This window comes from Falco punctatus (genome assembly GCF_963210335.1).
Source record: "Falco punctatus genome assembly, chromosome: 2".
In the NCBI taxonomy this organism is placed as follows: Eukaryota; Metazoa; Chordata; class Aves; order Falconiformes; family Falconidae; genus Falco; species Falco punctatus.
Genome location: NC_137581.1, coordinates 74,798,989 through 74,822,210, shown reverse-complemented (window position 1 = coordinate 74,822,210; position 23,222 = coordinate 74,798,989). Strand labels below are relative to the sequence as shown.

The 23,222-nt window shown below is 40.7% G+C and overlaps 1 protein-coding gene across 1 annotated transcript in view; it reads left to right on the top strand.

Annotated features, from left to right (window-relative positions):
* Positions 1 to 23,222, top strand: part of URB1 (URB1 ribosome biogenesis homolog) — a 53,394-nt gene that overhangs the window by 6,814 nt on the left and 23,358 nt on the right. The window contains exons 5-21 of the mRNA XM_080374682.1: positions 51 to 147; positions 1,600 to 1,685; positions 3,414 to 3,539; positions 4,294 to 4,424; positions 5,575 to 5,770; positions 6,959 to 7,096; positions 7,478 to 7,651; positions 8,235 to 8,382; positions 10,914 to 11,036; positions 13,179 to 13,291; positions 14,478 to 14,597; positions 17,950 to 18,066; positions 18,738 to 18,876; positions 19,701 to 19,871; positions 21,093 to 21,289; positions 21,855 to 22,079; positions 22,604 to 22,783. Of these exons, the coding sequence (XP_080230808.1) occupies positions 51 to 147; positions 1,600 to 1,685; positions 3,414 to 3,539; positions 4,294 to 4,424; positions 5,575 to 5,770; positions 6,959 to 7,096; positions 7,478 to 7,651; positions 8,235 to 8,382; positions 10,914 to 11,036; positions 13,179 to 13,291; positions 14,478 to 14,597; positions 17,950 to 18,066; positions 18,738 to 18,876; positions 19,701 to 19,871; positions 21,093 to 21,289; positions 21,855 to 22,079; positions 22,604 to 22,783 (2,481 nt within the window). The remainder of the gene's footprint in view (positions 1 to 50; positions 148 to 1,599; positions 1,686 to 3,413; positions 3,540 to 4,293; positions 4,425 to 5,574; positions 5,771 to 6,958; positions 7,097 to 7,477; positions 7,652 to 8,234; positions 8,383 to 10,913; positions 11,037 to 13,178; positions 13,292 to 14,477; positions 14,598 to 17,949; positions 18,067 to 18,737; positions 18,877 to 19,700; positions 19,872 to 21,092; positions 21,290 to 21,854; positions 22,080 to 22,603; positions 22,784 to 23,222) is intronic.

The window sequence follows — 23,222 nt, the reverse complement described above, 5'->3', positions numbered from 1 at the left end:
GTATTAATTTTGCAGTTGTGTACAATCTGTATGCCTCTCATCTTTTTTAGGGGAGAACTGATGTCCGTATGGCCTATATTCAGTTTGCTCTCTCCTTTTTAATTGCTGGTGACAATGCAATCTTGACACAGATGCTGGAACTAAAAGGTACTTCACAGTTGCTTGTATTTCTTTTTTTAAGGCAGAGTCTTTTATAGGTGATAATAAATATGAGGTAATTCAAATTGTAAATCAGTTAAACAGCACTAATAAGATAAAAAGTATTTCTAAGATATATTCTAAGATATTTCTAATCTTACTACCTGACAAGCTTTAAAACTTCTTCAGTATTCTAGTGAGTGCCTCTTCTTGAGAATAATGCTTGTTATTTGCAAACACTGCAAGAATAGAAAGCCATTGGTGACAAGGTAAATGTAATATAACTTTGAGGCCATAGAGTTAATAAGCAGAAAAAAATTCATGGCCTCCAGCCTTGCTTGTAGCACAGTAACAGTGGATACGTTGCATTATTTTTTTTTTTTTTGAAGTTTTAAAGATTGTGTGTACTTTAGTGTCCTTTCTATCCTCATGCAGGGTAATTGTTGTGTATTCCATTAGACTGCTCTTTGTCAGTGATTCAGGAGACCAGTGTAATGTCCTTTGCATCCCTTATGGAGGCATTACATGGGAGTGCAGTCCAAGAGTATTACACCAATATCTCTTAGAGAAGGAGTTCAAACTGGACTGACAAAGAAAAGACTCCAGAAAGTTGAATCCTACATATACGTATTAATACTTGATCCCTTATGTACTGAAGATAATGTAAAACTTCTCTTGACTTTAGTGATTTGAAATCTACTACTGATGTTTCTCAAGTTGTGAATTGCAACCCTTGGTAAGGTTTTGAAAGAATTCAGAAGGGAGCTAGAAATACTTAAAAAAAAAAAAAGAAGTTGTCATTAGCCCGCAGCAATTCATTTCTTCTATGGTGAGGGGAGAGAGAACAGGCCGTAATTATTTACTTCTATTGTTCGTGCTACCCTGGGGGCTGTGGATTTCTTTTAATTGCTTGCAGTTGTTACGTTCTTTCAGGACAGGGAGTGGTAGTGCACACCTAGATCCAGTCAGCACAGCTGGCTTTCATTCCCATCTAAGATACTTCTCTATAAACTGAAGTTCTCTAACTTTGGGATGCACAGATGAGCCAAAAGATGGTGCATGTAGTTGGAGATGTAACCTCCAAATACTTGAGAATCACTCAGCAGAACAACTGTGAGTCCTTCAATGGAAAGGATAGGCATTTACTCGGGTTAAATACTACATAGCACCTTGGGGCCTGAAATATATTTGAAATTGACAGATACTGTTGCAGTAACTGTTAATAACCAAGTTGGCAAATCAGCTAGTTACAATAAGAGTAGGTTTGGCAGCATTACTTGTTCATCACTGTAGTTACAGACTTGCCACCCTTCTGAACTCTGATTGCAGCCTTTTGGTTCATTCTTAAATGTAACAGGTAAATAATCTGACATTGAAGAGAAATGGGTATGAATTCCCTGAAGCATTTCAGTATGAAAATAGCTTTCATGTTTTCACTTAACATTTGAAATGTCTTCTTAGATTTCATTCCGGATATTTTTCGCTCTGAAATAAAGGAAGACAAAGTTTCTACCATCAATCTTCTACTTTCCACACTGAGAACTAAGGTATGATATACCCCTGAAACTGCATTGTCTCGTTTTTTATTTTCTTTGTTGCTGGAAACAGTTTTGCAGTAATTTTTCATGAAACATACAACTCCTTAAGATGTTGGTACTGTGCTGCCGCTGCTGCTGAAAGTTTGCCAGTGTGTCCATTACTGATAATATTTGTTGGAGGTTGATAACTTGGCTGTGTTATTGTTTCAGGATCAAAGCTTGTTATACTTTTCCAGTGCCCATTTTTAAAGGAAGTCACCAAAATGGTGAGGTCAGCTAGATTTGAGTAGGTTTGTTAGCTCTGAGCTAGGTAATGACATGCAATCTTCTTTCCAGGAGAAAAAAGATTTTGTGTGATTTTAGTATGGGGACTGTGACATGAAAAGGGGTTCCTAGGAGCTATCTGGTTGCAGTCGAAGAGTGCGTGGTACCATTCCCCAACCAGTCTTGGTGGGGCTCTGTTGAGGCTGCATCCTGTGGTCCTGGTTAGCTGTTCTTTGGACTTGCTTACCGTTGGGATGGCAATGTTTCTGCTGCAAGAGATAAATTTGGTCAAAGGTATTTCATGGTGGAATAGAGAAAAGGGAAAGTCTTATAAAACTGTCTTCCCAAGATCAGAGAAGTTTCTGTGAAAAAGAAAGGGTACATTCCACCGATCACAAAGTACTACTGGAGAGGTAAGTCTGCCCCACCTTGAAGTTTTTTTTTTCTGGTTCTTTCATAGCAGACAGAAATAACCTTGTGATACTGTGAGTGCTGAGACCAAAAATTTGAAAGCAGGAATTGCTGAAAGGTGTGAGAGCTGGTTTACTCTCAACTGCCTTTCCTGTGCTCTGTTGTTTGTTAGCTTCAGAGTGTAGCTGTGCCTCTTTCACTGTGATGCACCGGCTTGTTGCTGCTGTGGGTACAGCAACTAACCCAGAGATTTATTTTATTTCTCTAAGAATATTTAAAAAAATATTTTTAGTTCCAGTATCTATGATTTTTGAACTTCTGTAGTGAATTACTGTAGTGAACTGTATCAATGCTGCACATGCTGTTGTATGATCAACTGAGAGAATGAAGAAAAAATAGTTTCAAATTTAGAGTGTAACTATAAGAGCCTGCCTCACACTCAGGCTGTTCACAACTGACAATCTAAAGCCAAAAATATTTTTTCATTGTTCTGTTGCAATAACCTTAGAAGAAGAAAAAAACCCCATTTAAATGTAAAATAAACCTCCTTGAAACTGTTTTCTAAATTAAGCTTTTCCCATTGGCAATCATACATCATGTATGGTTATGTTGTTGATGAAATCTAACACACTGTATGACTCCTTCAGTTTAGCAAGGAAAATGAGAAGTAAAAAACTGCGGACAGGAGAATGCAGGAGAACTGTTGAGAAGTTCCTGCACTGTGCTTTCCTTTTCATTCAAACATCTTTTGTAGCAAGTTCTGCTATCTGCCAACAGGTTTCCATGATCCTAGTCTGTGGCTGTGCTACTCTAAATAGGTTCTGTGCTCTTTAGTTGAACTTGAAAGTCTGTCCTGTCAAGTACGTGCAGTGTGTAGAAGTTGATAGAGTCCTATGGCTTCAACATGGTCCTACGTGTGAAAACAGTGTTAACAGGACAGGCAGCTGTAGTGAGGAGGGTGAGCTGTGTGTGTATGAGAATGGTGTTGCTAATTTGCCATTATTTAGTGATAACTTGCAATAACTAGAATTGCTTGTGGTTTTTTTCTCTCGTTGTTTTCAGGTGGTTCAAAATAAAAATATCACCAAAACCCAGAAGGTGCGCTTTTTTACTGCGGAAATGTTGATTCACATTGCGTCACTTTACCGGTGGAATGGGATTACTGATGTCAGCCCTGGGGATTTGAAGGTCTGGTAATTTATTTCTTTTGTAACTCCTAGTCCTTGTCCTGCCTTTCCACCCCCTGCCCCTCCCCCCCCCCCCTCCCCCAGCTCTTGCAGCCCACAAGTTTTGAAATGGCTCACAGCTCCTGGTTGTGACTGTAATGGCACTGATGCCTCACCTTTCCTGGAAGTGTTGGCATGTTCAGTGCATTGTCAACTATCTGCCTTTCTTGCCTGATATTAAAGTTCCATCTTCTGCCAAACTGGCCCAAAAACCACACGCATGCTTGTTTCACATGCTTTGTGCTGAAGGCTTCAGTGATTTTTTTTTTTTTGTCTTTTGGAACTTCCTTATAGTGAACCTGGCTTGGATGGTTGAAAGTTGGTTATTTCAGATTAAATACTAGATCCTTGACTTCAAAGTCCCAGGATAGCCCTGCCCTATTTAAATAAGTTTTATATCACTACTTTTCTTTAGCTTGACTTTTCTCTGTCTTTTACTGTCTGATGACTTAGCAAATGCCCTGAATCAGTAATGCTCTGCAGGTAGTACATTTGTACCTAAATTTTTGAGGTTTGCTTTCCTTGATACCAGAAGTATTGTAATATTTAATATGTCTAATACAGAAATGGAAACTTGTTAATCTGAACAAAAGCCAAACTGTTTTAGCATTTCTGTAAAAGGAGCTTCTTAAAATCTGGAGTGAAATTGGTGGAAGATTTTCCTTCTGTGATACCAAAAGGCGTACGCCTTTTTTACTCCTTTTTGATTTTTATAGGTGCCTCAAGGTTCTGAAGAGGTGGGAAGGATGATGGTACGGGAACTTGTTCATAATTTCTTAATGGACCTCTGCTGCTCCCTGAAACATGGTATAACTTTCTATGATCCAAGTCTTGGAACTTCTGGCAAGTAAGTCACCAGATGGCTGAGATTGTATGTGAATTTTGTGCTAGGAACAAGAGAGACCTCAGTAGTTATCTTGTCTGCCCTTCCCTTTGCAAGTAACTTTACTGAGTTCTGCTTCCATCTCTTTCTTCTGTGGCTTACGGAAGAAATACGTTGGGCTTTTTGTTGTTTTAATTTTTAATTTCCCAAGATCAAACTATTGGATCTCCTTATACCTCAGTGTACTAGAGTAGAGAGCGCTCTGCCTGTTTGTAGGAGCTTAGGTGAAGGTTGTGTTTCTCTGAGCCATATCTGAGTATAACTAAATAGAAAGTCTTTTGTTGTAAGGTGTGATTTTGAAGCATAGATACTTATTTTTTTTAATGTGACAATAAAACATCAAAACTGCAATGTTAACCAGATGGTGGTAAAATACCTAGTCTAATTTACATTTTGTAGAACCAGGTGTGGTTTATTCTAGGTTTTGGCAAAATGCTGACATGGATTCCAGTAGTGCCAGAATTTGGCCTGCAACCCTAATCTGGAAGCATCTGTTTACCCTACTGTTTCCATTTGCTAACTATTTAAAATATATGTGCACTAAGATTATGACTGCTAGAAAAATAATTGAGACCCTTGTAATTCCATGGAGGGATTTTCTTTGGGTGGGTTTGTGCTTCATTACGTTAGCTGGGCAAAGAAGATGATAGATTGTAGTAGCAGGTACTGATACTGAGCAGTGCTAGAGCAGGTTGTTTCTTGCTTTGAGCAAAATTTTAACTGGTATTCGTCTGGTATCTGCAGTATTCTTACTTTGTTTAGGGACATAGAGATGAACACTTTAAAAATAAAAAGTGGCGGAAGACCACAGAAAATACTTCCAAGTCTAATATTAAAGTTTTAATTCTACATTTGTACCTTTGTGAAGCTTGGTTTGAATATTTCTGAAACATTATGGTTTTAATTAAAAGTAATTAAAAGTTTGTCATGCAGGAAACATGGCAAATTGATGTTCTTACTTTTCTGAGTATAAACTCAGAAATTCTACTAGCAGTGTGAGAGGTCTTGCCTTGAATTTATCCCAGCAACAGTTAGAGGAGTTGCAGAGTTAGCATCACATGTAAAGTATTGAAATAACGATTTCTTTCTGAAAGCGTGTTTTTGTCTTTAATAGAGGAGGAAATGTGGTGCTTCTGCACTTTCTGCTTGGTTTAAAAACTGCAACAGAAGATGAAATGGTTGCTGATCTCATGGTGAATATTCTTAAAGTATGCCCAGATTTATTGAGTAGATACTTTAAGGAGACCCAGTATTCCTTTGTTCCTAGACAGAAGTCTGCCTGGATGGACAATATGAAGTTACTCAAAAAGGTAAGAGTATGAATGATGCACACCACCTCTCCACAGAAATATGCAATTCCAAAACTTTCCTCTCCAAAAATCAAAGTAGTTTTTGATAAACAGTAGTGCAGAATTACACAAAATTGGAATAGGAAAGAAGAAATTTCCATATATTCCTATAGAAAATTTGTTACAGTTGTTGGGTACTGTGCAGTACAGAGCCAGGCCAGCCTGTGGTGTGGCAATGTTAGGTATAAACTAACTCTGAATTAATTTATTTATCTGGGGTCTTCTAGTGACAAAGAACAAAATTTCATTGATTTTTAGAGGAACTAAGCTGAGGATCAGGGAGTGGGGTTTTTTGGTTTGGGTTCAGAAGCAGCTGTTCTGTATCAGAGGAAACTCACATGTCTGAAGATGTATTGTGTTCACAGCTGTAAATGCACGGTGCTTTAGAGTTTATTAAAATCACTGGAAAGCAGACAGGCATAATATTTCATAAATGATGATTTTAAAAACAAACTAGCCCAGCAGTGGGGAAGTTAGGTGACTGAGGTTTAAATGAGCTAAACAGGAAGGACTTAATGGTTCTGAAATAACACCATCAATTACCGTGGGTATGTTAGGAAAGAAGCAACAGGATGCTGTTAAATGTTGAAGATGGTAAATGGACGGGGGGAAAATGGCATCCTGTTTTCTGTGGGTGCTGAGGAAAATGAGCCATGGCTCAAAGCCACAGCTGCTTTAAAAAGTGTATACATAGACTGAGTTGGATGGTCTTTCTGTAAAAAGCTATACTTAGAGCAGGAGGCTGTATAAACATTTAACTAAATGGAGAAAGAAGGAATTGGTATAAGAAACAGTGGAAAACATCGTGATAATGTTTTTTGAGTGGCAGCAGCATTGAAAGTCAGCTAGAACTTTGTCCTTTCTGAGTGTTCCTTGGCCTCTTTGTTTAGCTTAAAATGGGCAAGTAGGATCTGTAGTCTTGTTTGTTGAAAAGGGGTGGCCTTTAGCAGGGATGCAGGTCGCGTACAGGTGTTCCATTTAGTTGAATAGGAGTCTGGGGCGTGCTCTGTAGCATTGCTGTGTAAAAATTGGTGTTTAGTGCTGTCATTACTTTTGACAAGTCAGAACGATTCTGTGAAATGCTCCCCAGAAGAAGCTGTTTTCTACTGGACTATATCAATGTTGATTAAATTGTTATTTTTATTTCAGATCTATGAGGCTCAACCAGAGATCTCCAATTCTTTTAAGACTTCGGAGTTTATTCCTCTTCCCAGGTTGCTTTCTATGGTGATGGTAACAACAGTCCCTGCAGTGTGCAATAAAATAATGTTCACCCAAGGACTAAATGTAAGAGTAGTCTATAGTATGTCAGTGGATTTTTCTGTCCCAGTTAATATAGTTTAAGTGTGTCATCATCCAAGAAGTTTTTTAAGTTGGTTGACTGCATACATTTTATATTGTCTGTCCCAGCATAAATCTGGCTTGGGGAAGCACTGGAAAATTAATTAAACCCCATTGATACTGCTTCCAAGAGCCATTCTCAAGCACCAGTTCTGCCAATGCTCACTAGTTGTTTAGGCTGGGAATCTGAAAACCTACAGATTCTTTCCTGCAAGCCAATGTTTAGGAAATAATTTGTTAACAAATTTTAGCATATATTCATAGTACAGATTACATGCAAAGCGTAAGAGAAAGCACTGAAATGTCATTAATTCGACTTCCTTTTAGTTACCCAGCACAGTAGTGAAGCACAGCATACTGTCACTCGTATCAATGGTTCTGAGAAGAGCCTTGAAGAATATTGAGTACTGTTTGAATGAAGAAACTTGGCAAAAGTCAGAAATCTTTACGCTGTCAATGATGCAGGAATTTGTACAGCTGTACAGAGAAGCCATCAGCAAGGTACAAAATAAAAAAGAAAATTGGGGTCTAACATGAGTCGTTTTGCAGCAGGTAACTACTTCTCTGCACTTTTTTCCCCAGTGGTTGTAGCCTGGGAGCCATGAGATAGTAGTATCTTTCGGCAAGGGGAGGGGAAGACTGTGGATTAAAAGGTGTTAATAACTAGTGTGGTAGTAGACTACTTTTCCTAACACAGCTGGCTGATGGAAGTGCAAACAATTTTGTTGTGAGACAGATTTGTAACACTGACAGCTATTGAGCTGCAAATGAATTCCAAGAGCAGGCTCGGAAGCAAATTCTCTTCCTGGTTCAAGTAAATTGTCACCAGCAGATTTAGTTATTTCTGACTTAGGAGTTAGAAGTTACTAGACAAGTAGCACTTGAGTCGAAAATGTACCATGTGGATGAAGAACCAAACATAAATTTTTCACAGGAAACTGATTTTTCTGATTGCATACAAGGTCAGTTACAACCTTTGTGAAGAGCAGCAAGTCCTTGTGTGTGTTGGTTGTGTGAATATTTTTATCACAGTAGCTTTGTGTCACAGAGGGGAGCTACTGCAGTTTACTATTTTTGCTTTTAGCTTTTACCAGACATGAACAATATAGTGGCAGTCTGGCAGTCCCTTCTGAAGCAAGGGAGACAACATGTTGGCCAAGAAGAGAAAAAGGAAAGTGATACCTCCACTACAAAGGCAATGACTGAGACAGCAGAAGTCACTGAACAGCATGGTAGGCAAAGCAAGGGGGACTTGCCCCTTCTTACATGTATGTGAATGGCTGTTGTGAAATCCTCATCCCACGTAAGGTCATTAACTTCAGCAGGGTCCAAAAGTCACTTGTGCATTTACTATTCACCTTTGCTTTGTTCTGTTCTTTGGGCAGTTTAATTCTGACCAGTGTCAGAATTGCTTAAGAACACAGGTTGACAAATAGGCTGCCGTTGCTACTAGGAGGTTAAGTAGTTTGGCTTTCTGCTATTACAAAATCACAGAATGGTTGAGGTTGTAAGGGACATCTTATCCAAACCCCCTGCCTAAACTTGGTTGCCCAGGACCATGTCCAGATGGCTTTTGAGTATCTCCAAGGTTGGAGACTCCAGCAACCTCCCTAGGCAGCCTGTGCCAGTGCTCAGTCATCCTTACTGTAAAAGTGTTTCGTGATGTTCAGAGGGAGCCTCCCGTGTGTTTCGTTTTGTTCCCGTTGCCTCTGGTCCTGCCACTGGGTACCACTGAAAAGAGCCTGGCTGTGTCCACTCTCCCTTCAGGCATTTGTATATATTGATGAGATCCGCCTGAGCCTTCTCTTCTCTGGGCTGAGCAGCCTTCCCTCCTAGGAGACATGTTCCAGTCCCTTTATCTTTGTGAGTTTTTGTTGGACTCTCTCCAGTGTGTCCATGTCTCTCTTGTACTGGGGAGCCCAGAACTGGGCACAGTGCTCCAGGTGTGGCCTCCCTGGTGCTGAATAGAGGGGAAGGATCGCCTCCCTTGAACTGCTGGCAGTGCTTTGCCTAATGCAGCCCAGGATAAAGGTAGCCTCTGTGGCAAGGGCACATCCACGGCTCATGTTCAACCTTGTGTCTACCAGGACCCCCAGGTCCTTTTCTGCCAAGCTGCTTTCCAGCTGGGTAGCCCCCAGCATGTACTGGTGAATGAGCTTGTTCCTCCTTGGGTGCAGGGCTCTGCAGTTCCTCCTGTTGAAATTAACCCTCCAGTCCTTGATATTCCTATGCTAAGAGATTTATTTTGCAGCCACACAATAGAACAGGCAGGGAAACAGATATGCCTGAAAAATAATTCTTTGAGGGATTTTTTTTTGGCCAAGTTATTTTACAATGAGATAATTTTTTTAGAAGCAGTTATTTACTATGGCTACACAAATGCTTGTGTTGCAGTAGCACAGGAATAGAAACATGCAAGTGCTGGAAGAGGTGGGCGAGGGGATTGCAGTTGAAGGCTTTGGTTTTCCTCTCTCACAAGCAGTGTCCCTCCTGAAGGAATTGCTTTCATAGCTGCACTGCAGGGAACTGAAAGTTTTTGATGCTCTCTGTAGCTTGGCTAGCAGCCTGCAATGTTTTGCTTAGAGACTGAAGATAAATCTGCACCCAGTTTCATGGCCTTCACAGGGCATATGCCACAGTAAGACTGCCTGGAGCAGAGAGTTTTTCAGTGTACGTCCTTCTGTGTATGGTTTTGGGCAGCAAAATAGTTGTCAGTGCTGACACTCCAAGCCTCTTCATTGGTGGAGTGCTTGCTGAAACCAATGGAGAAGCTAACCTCTAAAGTACTGTAGCTATCTAATTTCTCTGCATACTAGGATGATAGTACTGTATCACTTACTCTCAGCTCACCTGTTATAGCTTTACTTGCACTATGGCTACTAGAGAATTCTTTTTTAATGGGAGCTGAGACTCAGGCAAACAAAGACAAAGTTTATGCATGGCATCCATCCAGTTCTTCATAGCTCCCTGAGGGAGACCCAGTTAACAGGAAAAAAGTAGGTGTTAAAAAAATGTTTTGGCTGCCCTCCATTTATTTTGCTTCCTTTTATTAGTGATTGGATAACATGTAGCTTTTATGTGTCCTCATGTTATAAACTGAAGGAATATTTACTTGCTGAGATAGCTTTTCCTAAGAAGTAAACAGCTGCCTTAACTGGTTATGGTGTTTCTCTCATACAGGTATTTGTTGTCTTCCTTTTGCCAAGAGGTCACATTGAGGAAGTAGTATTTTGAAAGAGGGAAGGGAAAGAAAGAAACCTTTAACTGAAGGAAGTAATAAATAAATAAATAACTGTACTGTCTCGTGCATTTTCCCAGTCAAACCTACCTGGCACTAGGTGACAATAGTGACCCCAGAAACCAGCATCATGACTGTATCCTTCCTTTTGCTTTTTTCTGTTGTTCAGACTTAAATTGAACAGCAGTGTGACTGATTGGATTCTTATTGTGAATGTTGAAGTGATGAGACTGTCATTTTATATGTGTGAGCACTTTCAAATCAAATTAGAAATTACAACTGTCAATTTAAGCACTGGATAAGCTGATTCAGTTTTAAAAGTCTTCACGCAGGAATACTGGGGAAGGAGACTGGAGATTCTGTGTTTTTTTCCTATTCTTGTTAATGAGGAAGATAACTGATCATTTCATAGGCAAGCCTATTGGAAATAGAATTATTAATTGTCATGTTGGGTAATGTAGCTCCTACAATGTTCTCTCTTGGTATGAAGGAAGGAGAAACTAATCGTGTGAACACTTTGTTTAGGTTCAGATGATGCTGAGACACTGTTTCTGAAAGCTGCACTGCTTCAGGTCATATGCCTTTATCAGAAGGTTGTGCCCCATTTGGTAGCACGGAGCAACTTTGATTTTAGCAAGCTGCTAAAAGGTATGTGATGGGTATTTCTATCACCTTTGTTGTTTTTTCTGGCTGTTTACAAAGTCCACAGCAAAAGGGACTGTCTGCTCTTCTGTGTAGACAGAGCAAGAAATGTTTTCTAAAAGTAACCCATTTTAGTTTCTTCATTGTGTTGGCATTTATTGTTGTTATTTCTGCAGTGTTCTGGCACTCTGCCCTCTTAAATTCCATACACTTCGTTGTTTAAGTGGTAGGTTCTACTACAGTCTTCCTCTTTCTGTGTTATATTCTTGCAAATATTTGGCCTTTATGGGGTTTTAATTCTAATATTTCTGAGCAAGGTGTATGTCCAACTCTTAATGAGATTTGGGTGTTTAATTCTCCTAGACCTATGTCAACAATCCAACATAAGTAAATTATTTCTAAACTCGTATGAGGAATGGTACAGATTTTATTTTTTTACAGGATAGCTCACAGAAAGTTTGGGGTAGGGGAGAAGCAAGTACCAATTCATTGGTCTCCTCTGGGAAACCTTCTAACATTCAAGTATCTTTTCCCATTTGCTGTGTTTTGAATTATTTTATCATAGTTTGGTGGTGTGTGGGGAGAAGAGTAGTATTCTGTATGGTATTATCTCCTGCAGAAAATCTATATCAGGAAGCACTTTAGCAATATTGTTGTATTTTTGTCTCTGATGTCATCTTCATGGAGGGTATTCCTCTTCATACAGCAGAAGTAAACAAAGACATTCTGTACCTGCTTAACGCAGCAAGGACGATGAGCCACAATTACGGGCTGTGGGCAAGATCCTCCAATATTGTTTGTGGTACAATAAATACAGCCATTTAAAACTGAGACTGGAGGAGACAGCAAAATGTTGTTTGGGCATCACTGCTGTCTTTGGGTCACCAAAGCTTGTAGGCCACCCAACTAGAGCAACTATTTGTGTTTTAGGCAGGTCTGGGATGTGTAAGGATGGGAGTTATGTAAATGCTTTAATTAAAAGTCTGTCAGGGAAAAAAGGGGCTTTAAACAAAACCCCCCTCTAAATCAACTGTCTCATGCATGAGGTTTTTGCTCCCTCTGTCAAAGCATATTTAATTGGTTTGTATACTTGGTGACTCACCAAATCACACACCCTGTTTATCCCATTATTTCTTGCATTGGTCTGCTTTCTTCAAAGGGACAAAAGGCAGGACACCTTTTGTGAGTCAGAAATCTCTTTGGTGGTAGGTTTTGTGAATGTATGAAATAACAAAGTTGAACAGGCTGGAAATAAAGTATCATTCTCAAACAAATGTAATGAAGTGAGTCTGGATATTAATTTTGGTGAAAGATGATGTGGTAGAAAATGATGGTGTAAATTAGCCATGAAGCTTCATTCTCTCAGATGCCATTCATTCCCCTTGCCCTGATTGAAACACATACTCCAAAGGCAGCATATTTTTCTACCTTGTAGCAATAAGTTGTTTAAACAGCTGGTACAGTTTTATTGTTTGGTCTTGCTGTTGGCTAGACTTTGTAGTGATTTTTAAAATTGTTCTCTCTCTGATTTGGACCACAGAGATGCTACACGGACTATGAAAAGCACACTGACAACAAAGCTTTTTACAGCTGATTTCTGTATGTAACTTAACTGTAGTTAATGTGTGAGCAGGTCAATTTCTGGAGCACACTGTGAGGGTCTCTGCACAGCTTTGTGACTTGTAAGGTGAATAATTCTGAGATTATGCCATAGCAGTCATTAGCAGATGATAAAAGTGATGTATGGAGAGACACAAGTTCCATTGGCTGTAGCAAATATTGCAATGTATAAGTGTTAAGATTTGTTACTGACTTAAATTTTGTATTTTGGTCTCCAGTTTAAGCATCCTCTTTACTTCCTGTAGAACACAACTTCTCAGGGTTGCTAAGACTGATAGAAGAGATTTTGTATTCCCATGCACACGCAATGTGCCAGGGGCAGGTATTAGACTCTCCCTGCTGAGGGCTGGGTTTCAGCCTTAGGTTGGCCAAACATAATCGTAGTCTGTCTGGGAATGTCATGGTACGAAAATGTGTGGATTGCCAGCTTATCTCACAGTGGTGGTTTGAAACCCTAAATGATTAGTGTTCTGAGATCTCGGGAAGATATACCAAAATGAAGTTGATTGCATTGCTTTCAAACCTCAGGTATTGTCACTGAAAAGGGCCTCCGAGAGGAGGTCCCTCCTGTTCTGCAGCACCACATACTGAAAGTGGCTTTGGAACTTCCTGCAAATAAATTTGCCTGGTTCAGAGTACAGGTAAGAGACTTCAAGGCAGAGTTATGTTTCTTTGGCCCGTTGTCCTCAAATCTTTACAGCTGACACTGCCTAGTTTTAAACTAGTGCCAGTCCAGTCATTTTAGGAGATGACCCTCTTGTAAAACCAGTAGGAATTATAGTCTTAGCTTTAGTGAAGGATCCCTTCTGAGCTGAAAAGTTTTTCTGCAAGGACAGAAATTTTTGCATCCCTGACAAGAGCTGGACAGGGTTCCTTCAGCTCTTCTTATCTTTGGAGGGGGGCACAAGTGAGAATTTGCTGGTTTCCACTTGTCTGGAATACCTGAGATTTCAGACCAAGGAAATGAGCTGCTGAGGGGAGCCATCCCACCCATTCCCAGGGAAGATTCTGTTATCTGTTAAGTCTGTCCCTCCATATTTACAGGAAACCTTCAGGGCCCCTGCTTGCTCCTTTACTGCAGCCTTGTAAAATAAGAAAGCTGTAGAGCGTCTGCTTTGCATGTCTAGAGAAAGAGAGTCTGCTTTGCGGGGAAGCAGAGAGACCTATGGGCATGTGTGACTGTGACCCTGCCTTGTCAGCTGTTTCCAGCTGGCCATAAAGGAAAAGTGAGGAGAGTTAAGAGCCAGCAAAGGAAAACCTGGAAACAGGCAAAGATGCTCTAGTATTTTCTTGTGGCTTCTGGTATAGACAGGTTTTAACAGAAAAGATAGAAGCCAGATCTGGCAATATTACAGAGGGTTGCGGTTGTTAGACATCAAATGCAAATCAGTGAGAAAAGCAGGGGAGGTGGCTGAAGGATTGTCATTTGATGTTCAGGTAGTGTGCAGCATCCCTGTGACTTGCATTGTTTTCTTTGGGGATCCATCTTTTAAATTATTACGTTTCTTATTCAGACAGTACTTGTAGGAAATCTGAATTCCTGGGGATAATAGAAGTAGAATGGATGATTGAGGAGGAAGGTGTGTTTTTCTTGGACCCTTGTATGAGTTGGTGTTTCTGTTATTCCTCTCTTCTTCCACTTTCTAAAAAACCCTTGTACTCGTTTTTCCTGGCTCATTGAATGCAAAGTAGTATAAATGATCTCATTAATTTCAGGCCCTTTTAGGCAGGTCTATAAAATAATATAATTATATTACATACCTACTTGAGTGCAACATAATCCTGTACGGTGTTGCTGTACCAGTAAATATATTTTTTTTTTTTTAGGATGTCTCTGAGACAGAGAAGGTATCTGGTGAAAAGTCAGTATTCTATTTACTGATGAAAATGTTTGTTACAAGTAACCAATGTCATCTGAAAATTGCAACCAAAAAACTGATCATCAAGGTAAGCACTTGATCTGAAATATCAGGATACTCACTATATCACATTGGTCTGAAATTTCAGGATTGTAAAATTTTTTCTTAAGGCAGATACCATTACCATATAGTTGTGTGGCCAACAAGAATCTTGTCTCCTGCTTTTTGTGACTTACCGGAATTTGCTGTCAGATAACTATCAATGAGCTAAATACTCTATGAAGGTAAATGTTGTCAACTGCATTTGCTGCAACAGTTGATGAAATAGTAAGGAAAATGTCTTTAATGTTTGCCCACCCCTCTAGGCTGAATGAATTCTGATACTGTAATAAATCAATGTAGTTTGTGTTTGCAAAGGTCTTGACGTTGATCAAGTGAGATGATTTTTTTATGCTCATTTATTTAACCCGTCCTTCATCACCCTAGCCTTCCTAAAGCCTTAGCTTGTTTGCTCTGGCCTTGCAAAATAGTCCTATTTGTTACAGTCTGATACAAGCAGTACTTCTGTCTTAAAAATGAATTAAAATCCCCTTCTGTGCATTTAAATAAGTTACCTGACTTTTCAGAAGTGCTGATCAACTACAAGTCTCATGAAGGCACCAGTGGCTGTTGTTTTCAGTATCTTTTTAGAACTGGGCATCTTTTCATTATCTAAGTAGGGGTAGCAACCTAAATTAACAGGAAACCAAACCAAACTGTTCCCACCAGGAGAAAATCCAAAAAGCTGTTCTAAGCCCTGAACAGGGCTCCTGGTGCAGTGTCCCGTAGTAATAGCAGCATATAAGTTTGTATACAGCTTTGTGCACTTAATTTCTGTGTTTAGCTTCAATTGCAGGGTGCAATTGTAATATTCAGTCCACTAAAGCAAAGTTACAGTCATTGAATTAGGTTTTAGTTGCCCTTGATCCCTGCAAGGGATTAAATTCTGGTTTACTTTGTCACATAGTAATGAATATCTCAATCAAAAGCTACCCAGTACAGTTTTTCTAGTGTATTTGGATTCTTTTGCTGAGTGGAGACGTAGGCTGTCTGACTCATTCTTGTTTCCCATTTTAGATTCAGTCCATTTCATTTTCTCTGAAGAGAATACAGGAGCAGTGAGGTTAGGGCAGTTATGTCAGCAGACAGCCTGCTAAGAATAGATGTTAATGAGTGTGTTTTGCTTATTTTTCAACAGTGCCATATAATCAGAAAGCATGTTTTTGGATTTCACATTCTGTTCCTGCCTGTTTTCATGAGAGCTGCAAGTGTATTTCTATTTTGAGACTCTGCCAAAAATAGTTAATTATTTAAGAATTAATCCTTTTTTCTTTTCTTTGTTTTTTTCTTTCTCTAAATGAATTGGCTTGTCAGATTCTTGTAAGCAGGAGTGTTGTTTTTATAGCTGGAGGTGGTGTACACAGAGTAAATGTAGAGCAAATGAGCTGTGATAGTTTCCTTTGTATTTTGTGTGTCTGGAGAAACAAAAGCACAGATTCATTCTGTATAATTACAGTCATTTAACATAGGTGCCAGAGTTAGGAAGCTGGTCAAGCTTTCCTCTTGTTGAGAGTGAGAGGCAGTTGGTTCTACCATCGTGTAGTTCAAGTCGCCTGTCATCTGGATTGCCCTTCAGACAGCCGTTCCTCCTTCTTTTCTCCCTCCTCCTTCCTTTCTTTTACAGACAGTGCATAGGGCCACCAGGTTCCTAATTTAAATGCCTCAGATAAGAGCTGGAATTCTGAGAGCATGAAAGTGGGCAAAAATGTCTAAATATGTTAATGCCTGTTACTTGACTATGGTAAAATTGTGTCTGCCTCACTACCCACAGCAGCTGTGAGTATGCCTACGCTTTTCTGTGGATCAGGCTGTGGTTGCGACCTGATGTTCATTTATTTGACTGTTTACCCATCTGCCCAAGTCTTTTAAGCACAAGTAGCCTGATTAAATCTAATTTAGCAATGATTTTCCTTTGTATCAGTAGTTTTCAAAAGCCCCCTACAGGCTGTTTTTAAGGGTATGGCACTTTTTTTTTTTTCTTGCTGTAATGCTATAAAGATGTACAACCCTCTTAGAGCAGTATAGCCTGCTCCCCATAAAAGTAAGATTTACTAAGGTGGGGGGAACAAATCATTGGTGTCCAGGCAACCTTGACCTCAGTAGGATTTGTGCTGGCTGCTGACTGATAACAGGAAGGACTTGACGTGGTTGAACAGAAAGTCCTGCCAGCCTTTACCCTGGCTCTTACCTTTGGCTGTGCCTTAGGGGGACCTTTCTTGCCAGCGTGTGAGTCAGCGTTGTAGTAGCCCCTGTTACAGGGCACAGTTTCGGGCCGCGTTATGGGACAGGGGACACACCAGCTCCATTGAAAGTGTCCAACATACAAGGGTCTTTGCAGGCTTGGACCAGCAAGATGGATTGGCTGGGCTCTGTGCCATATCTGGCTTTCTCTCTGTGTGTCCCTGCACTGTAGGCCTTGAGCAATGAAGTGGCAGAGAGGCTGCTGCAGTGAGCACTGCTGCAGGTAGCACAACAGCCTCTAGGTCTGGTGCATACTGCCCCAGCACATGCTTGGTTCCTGTGTCACAAGTTCTTGTAGAAGTCTTGTATTCCACATGCATGGGAATGAACACTCACAGTGAGGTCGCCATGTGCTCGCTGCCCAGTGTGGTGAATAGGTGTTTGCAGCATACTTGGAACGAGGTACATATGGGATCCAGCCCATACACATGGTCAGTGTGAGGGCAAGAACCAAATGAAGTTGTACTGGGTTTGTGCTGCGGACAGCAGGTGAGAGGAGGAGAGGCTCTGTGAAGACAGGAGCAGAAGGAGGTTTCTTGCAATCGGGAAAATCGGCAGGGAGTGAGTAAGGCCACATTTTGCCTCTTACTTTGGCCATTCTTAAGAAGCCCTCCTTCCTCTGCCTCAGGACTGCTTTCCCTTTTCATACAGAGCCTGTGTGTGTCTGGCAGAGCTCAGTGGGTTTCATTCACCACCTGTAACATAGTCATGCCTCATCTCTTACTACCTTTGCTGAGAGATCAGTAAGCAAACAGCCATGAGGAAGACACTAGGCCTTGGTCCTAGTTATGCTAAGGCCAGTTGATACAGTCTTGGGAGATTTTGTTTTAAAAAATACATTGTTTTACCCTTCGTTATGCAGTTAGAGTGGCACTGGAGAGTAGGAGTAAGGCCTCTTGAACTGGGGGGGTGGTGAGAAGAGAGTGACTAATAATTCTTTTCATCAACCTGCTCTTTTTTCTTTCGTTCCAAGAAGAAGAAGAAAATATGAAGTTGCTATACAAAAAGATCTGTGCTTTTTTTTTGTTCTGTATTTTAGTTGGTTTTGGGTTTTTTACACCTCACCCACCCCCCCACTCCCCCTTTGGTTTTCTGGACAGGTTCTACGTGACAGCGGAGTGTTTGAATACACGTGGAAGGAACTTTCGGTTTGGCTGGAACACTTGGATAATACAAAAGAAGACAAAAAGGAAGCAGTGATTCAGTTTTTGGAAAGGGTAACAACTGTTCAAATTAGCTGGATAAACAATGCCAAGAATAGCATTAATGGAAACTAATTATTTTGTTGCTATTGTTGAGAACCTTGTCAAAGATCAGTGAATGAATTCTGAGAAGAGCAGTGTTTGTAATTCTTTATACAGAACTGACGTTTTTTCTTGTCTTGGGTGGAAGGACAGTGAAATGATTTGTAGGAAAATGCAATCCAGAAAGATAAGTTGTTATTACAGCACTGTTGATAGAAGGGTAGAGTGTTGTGTGTGGGGGGGTAGCTCTCACTCCTCTTTTCTTTATGTGGCAATACCTGCCAAAATTATCAGACCTAAGTAAACTGTAATCTTTTACAAGAAAAAATGACATTTCCTGTTTACTTTTCAGGATGTTAAATGCCCAGTGCTTCATTTTCAATGCAATTTCCTCAGGGACTCTGGGTCTGTGGTAGCACTTTTGGTGCAAAATTGCAGTGGATTTTTCCTTTCCTATCGGACCCAGTGTCCCATGTACAGCAGTAACCATGGGCAGATCCCTGCAGAAGTATATGGAAGTCATCCTCGTAAAAAAATTTCCAGCTTCCAGCCACTTCTAGCACGTGGTCTTTCTTAAAAAGATAAGGTTCCCGAAGACATAATAGCCTGTGCACTTACATTTCTCTGTCAACCTTTGTTAACAGATCCTGTTGAAACTGGTGACAAATCCCTATCCGTATACAGATAAAGCAGCAGACCTTGTTCAGGAAGCCAGTATGCTCCAAGTTAATATGTTTAAACAAGACTCTGATAATGTCAGCATCCCTGTCTCTCACATTGATGGTATGTGGCAATTCCCTTGACAACAGAGACTTCTAAGGCTTTGTGCTAAATTTTCTAGCTCTATTCTGCAAACTGATAGCTACAGAAATCCTGCTGAAGTAAGGACCTACAGGATCCGGCCCTCCAGTTGTATTTAGTATCGCAAGTAGAAGTCTGAATTGCAAACTTACCATTTTACCCCCAAAAGTAATTTTGGATGCAGTTTGAATGGTATTTCGCATTTCTCTTCGGGCTCCTGCAGCAGCATTTTCTAACTAAAAAGAAAACTATTACCATTCTTCCTGGGGCTGCTAATATCTCTTCGTCCAGGAGGAATGAGCTGAGGTGCCCAGGGAACTTTCTTGCTCCCAGGCACACAGCTAGAATTTTGCTGCACCTGCTTTCTGGGACCAGTCGCAGCCCTACTGCAGACAAACTCAAGATTCTGCAGATGTGGACACGTGGACAACTTACTGTGTGCTAGCTGTTGTAACAGTCCATGTGTAGGATTTTGCAGTACATAAATGTAAGATAAATGAGGTAGTTTAACACTCGGTACCATATGGATCAGTTGCCTTGAGCTGACTGTATTACAGAGATGTAATGCTAGCACAGAATGCATGGTATCTTCTTTGTATGTTAAAGACTCATGACCAAGATTCGGTTCTCTGGCCATGTAGAGTTGAAAACCTCTTCAAGGACTGCTCAGAATGTTCTTTTAATGGGGAAGTGGCTGCTTCCTTCATACTTCCCCATACATATTTCCTGTCACTGTTATGTCCATACTTAATGTTGTTTTCTAGTTAGTCTGAACCCTCTGCTTATGTGTTTTCTTCACTTAATAGATGTCCTGGATATGGTGGATGTCCTAATTGAGGGCAGTGATGGCTTAGATGAAGAAATTGGGTTCACTTTAAATGAGGACATGGTTATCCAAACATTTCCATTCAGTGCTGTTGTTCCTGCTGCATTAGAAGCCAGGAATGTACTGTTGCTTCAGACTGAAAATGGAACAGGTACAGACTTTTTTGTTTCTATGTATCGTCTGTGCTAGTGGAGTGGAAATGGGATCATTGTTACATAGTGAGTTCCTTGGGACATTTTATTATCTTCATTGCAAGCAGAAGGAGGTGCAAATCAATGGTGTTCCCTGCTCAAGAGAGGCATTAAAGCTTATGAGGTGCTTCTGTCCTTTTTTGCTGACCCTGAAGAAGCTTGCTCTTGGTTTCTGGAGTAGGGAAAATAGATGGAAATGCAGGCATTGCACAAACTGCCGTTTGACTCTAGGGAGCTCTTACTGTGGGAAAACAAACTTGTCCAGGTTAGAAAAAGAGAGCTCACCTTTCCCCGATGAGATGCAGGGAAGTAGAGGAGGAGAATGCACAGTATAGAAGGGACTGAGGAGCAGTGCACACAGTGCCCCTGCATGGACAGTCTTGGCCTGGAAGCAGTTGCACTTCAATAACAGAGTGTTTTAAGCACCAAGCACGCAGATCACAAGAGGAAGGTGGTTTCAGTGCCTGTAGCAACTCTTCCACTGAGACCAGTCACTAGGGGAGGGAGGACTGGGCTGCTGAATAGAAAATGCATATGTTTTCCAAAGACAGCTTCAGAGATGAAGCTGCAGGGGTGAATGTTGCAAAGTTCTACCGCCTCCTTGAGGAAAGAACTTGGTGGAGTGAAGAGTCACAGGGGTAGCAGTTGGCCTCGGAGCAGGGTTTGCCAACCCCACCATACCTCACTAAGTACTATGTGTATTTGGCTGTTGATTATCATCTGGGGTGGGACTGAAAGTCCCAGTTCTGAAAGAAAATCCTCCATATTTATACCAGTGCATCTTAACCTGGCTGTGTTTCCCCAGAACAAATGAGTTCTCTTAGGTAGTCCTTGGCTGGAGTCTTTATCCACCAAACTACAGACAAGTTTAGCAGAACAGAGTAAAGGCAGAGTTATTTTATGTTTGTCTGGAAGGAAACAGGCCAACCTGAGCATGTATCTTGAAGGGGGGTGATTATTTACTTCAACAAGGACTACTGTATGGAGGATTTTTCCAGATACTTCCGTGGGTCAGGAACATGTGTCTGTCTTATCACAAACACCTTTTAATCCTACTCAGTTCTTTTCTAAATGATGCTGTATGGCCTGTTGCCTAGGCTTTAAGGAAAGAGGGTGGCCCTCATGGCTGTGCTTATGCAGATTACTTCTGTAAACAGAACTTGGGTTTTTTTCTTTTCCAGGTGCACACATTGTAGAGTATCTTGTTGCTGTTTTCACTGACCTCCTGCACTCTCAGAGAGAACCCCTTGCCCTCTGCTTGATGTTCCAGCTCTATGATAAAGATCTGCAGTCCCTGAAAGTTTCTAAGTACCCTCAGCTCTACCAATTTAACCAGTACTATAAACTCTGGATACCCCAGCAATCTCAGGAACCTGTGGTATGGAATACCAGAACTCACTTGAGCTAGTATTACTGTAAAACCTCACAGTATATAAAGGTTACATTTTCATCAGAAAATGCTTTTACACTAAGCTAATTCTGTACTGCTTCTTGATCACACTGGGACACAGATTTGCTCAAGGGCTTTCCTCTGTTGACACAAGAGGTCTTTGTTGTGGTTGGGAAATGAAGCCAGGGCTCAAGGGTTGTACACAATCACCCAGATTACAGCTCCTCATCAGGCACAATGTAGCATAATGTGTGATGGGGCCCAAGGAGCCAGTTTACAGTGGTTGGAATTCACCCAGGTGTGGGTTGGGAATGCATGGACCACCTGTGCTAGGTGTTGATGTGTTTTTCTGTTAGCCCAGCAGTGACCTTATGCAGATTCCCCGTGGGACACCTTTGAATAGCTCTGTGACAGCAGGACTGTACACATGTGCTCCCAGCACTTCAGTCCCGGCTTCAGCACAGAACTCATTTCAAAACAAAAGTAGCTGAAGAAACTTTTGATTCATATCTATCTTTATTTTTCTCTTATGTTTTTTTCCATTTTTAAATAGTTTAAAAAACACAGAGAGAGATGCAAAGAACCTTTTGTGACCCTGGACTCTGTATTTACCACTTTGCTAAAGAAAGCCTATGAGAGAGGAGGCAATACCTTACTGGAAGATGATATCCAGACAAAACTGAAAGACTTGGCTTCCCAGCTCCCACCTGAACAGCTTTTGTTAGGAGTAAAGCATGTGTTGCTATACCTGAAATCCACAGTGGAGAACTTTGGCAGTGTAAGAGCAATATGATGATATTGTGGGTTGGGTTGGTTTATTTTAATGCAGAAAGTACAAATGATTTGGCTGTTAGAACTGAAGGATCCAGTTCTGCAGCTTTTTCATGTGCTCAGCTCTCACTGAAGCTATTGAGCACCCGACAAACCTGCACCAAATTTGTACACAAATTTCTGTCCTTCTAACTGCTAAGGAGTCTTGAATTTGCTTTGCGTGGGTTACCTTACTGATCTTTGCGTAGTGCAAATAAACTCTAGATTTTAATCCAGCTCCTGGCTCTCCATAAGAAGCCTTTCCAGAGAATGAAATTTACTGTCCTCTGTTACACCAAAAGTCACAGTATACGTGAAAACCTATAAATATTTATTTGGTGCCCTGACACCTTTCTTAGAATCAGATGTCTACAGAGGAGAGTGATTGAAAAGGTTGTAATCTAGGAAGTTCATAATTTTGGTTCCTGTTGGATATCGTTCTGCTCCCATCCTTCTCTTTTCTCAACTTCCAAGGTGTCTGTATTTTCACAGCTTAGTAAAACTTTTGGTCCTCGCCTTGTTGACCTCTGTGTGGACCTCCTGAGCAGCTGCTTGTGCCGGGGAAATCAGATTGAGTTGGATAATCAGCAGAAACGAGAAGAGCATCAGACTGAATCAGGTCTCTTTATGGACGAGGAATCTCTGATTACAGAGGAGTCTTCAAATGACAAGGTACCAAATTCCTTGATACACAGGCCAGAAGCTGACATTGTTAGTAAACTTTGGTTTGATATATTTTCTAGGGAAATAGTCCTAAGTTTTTCTGAACCTTTAATTAAAGCAAATGATCTTAAACATGAACAATTTTTGAGCTCAAATTAAGTTGATACATTTTCACTGATCACCAAAACATCAAACTGGCTAAACGTGACAGAGAACAGGGGATGTAGCCGGGATCAGCCTATGTGAGTGCTGTGACTTGGTAATGGTCATGAGGATTTCTGGGTTTTCAGTTAAGATTAAAGTGTGTCCGTCACATGCTCCCTGTGTGAGGTATAGGACTGAATAGGATTTTACTGCTTTGTAGAAGTATTACTGTAGCTTTTGCCACATCCTCAGAAGGGCAGGGAGTGAACAGGATATCATGCATTGTGTATTTCATGGAGTTGTA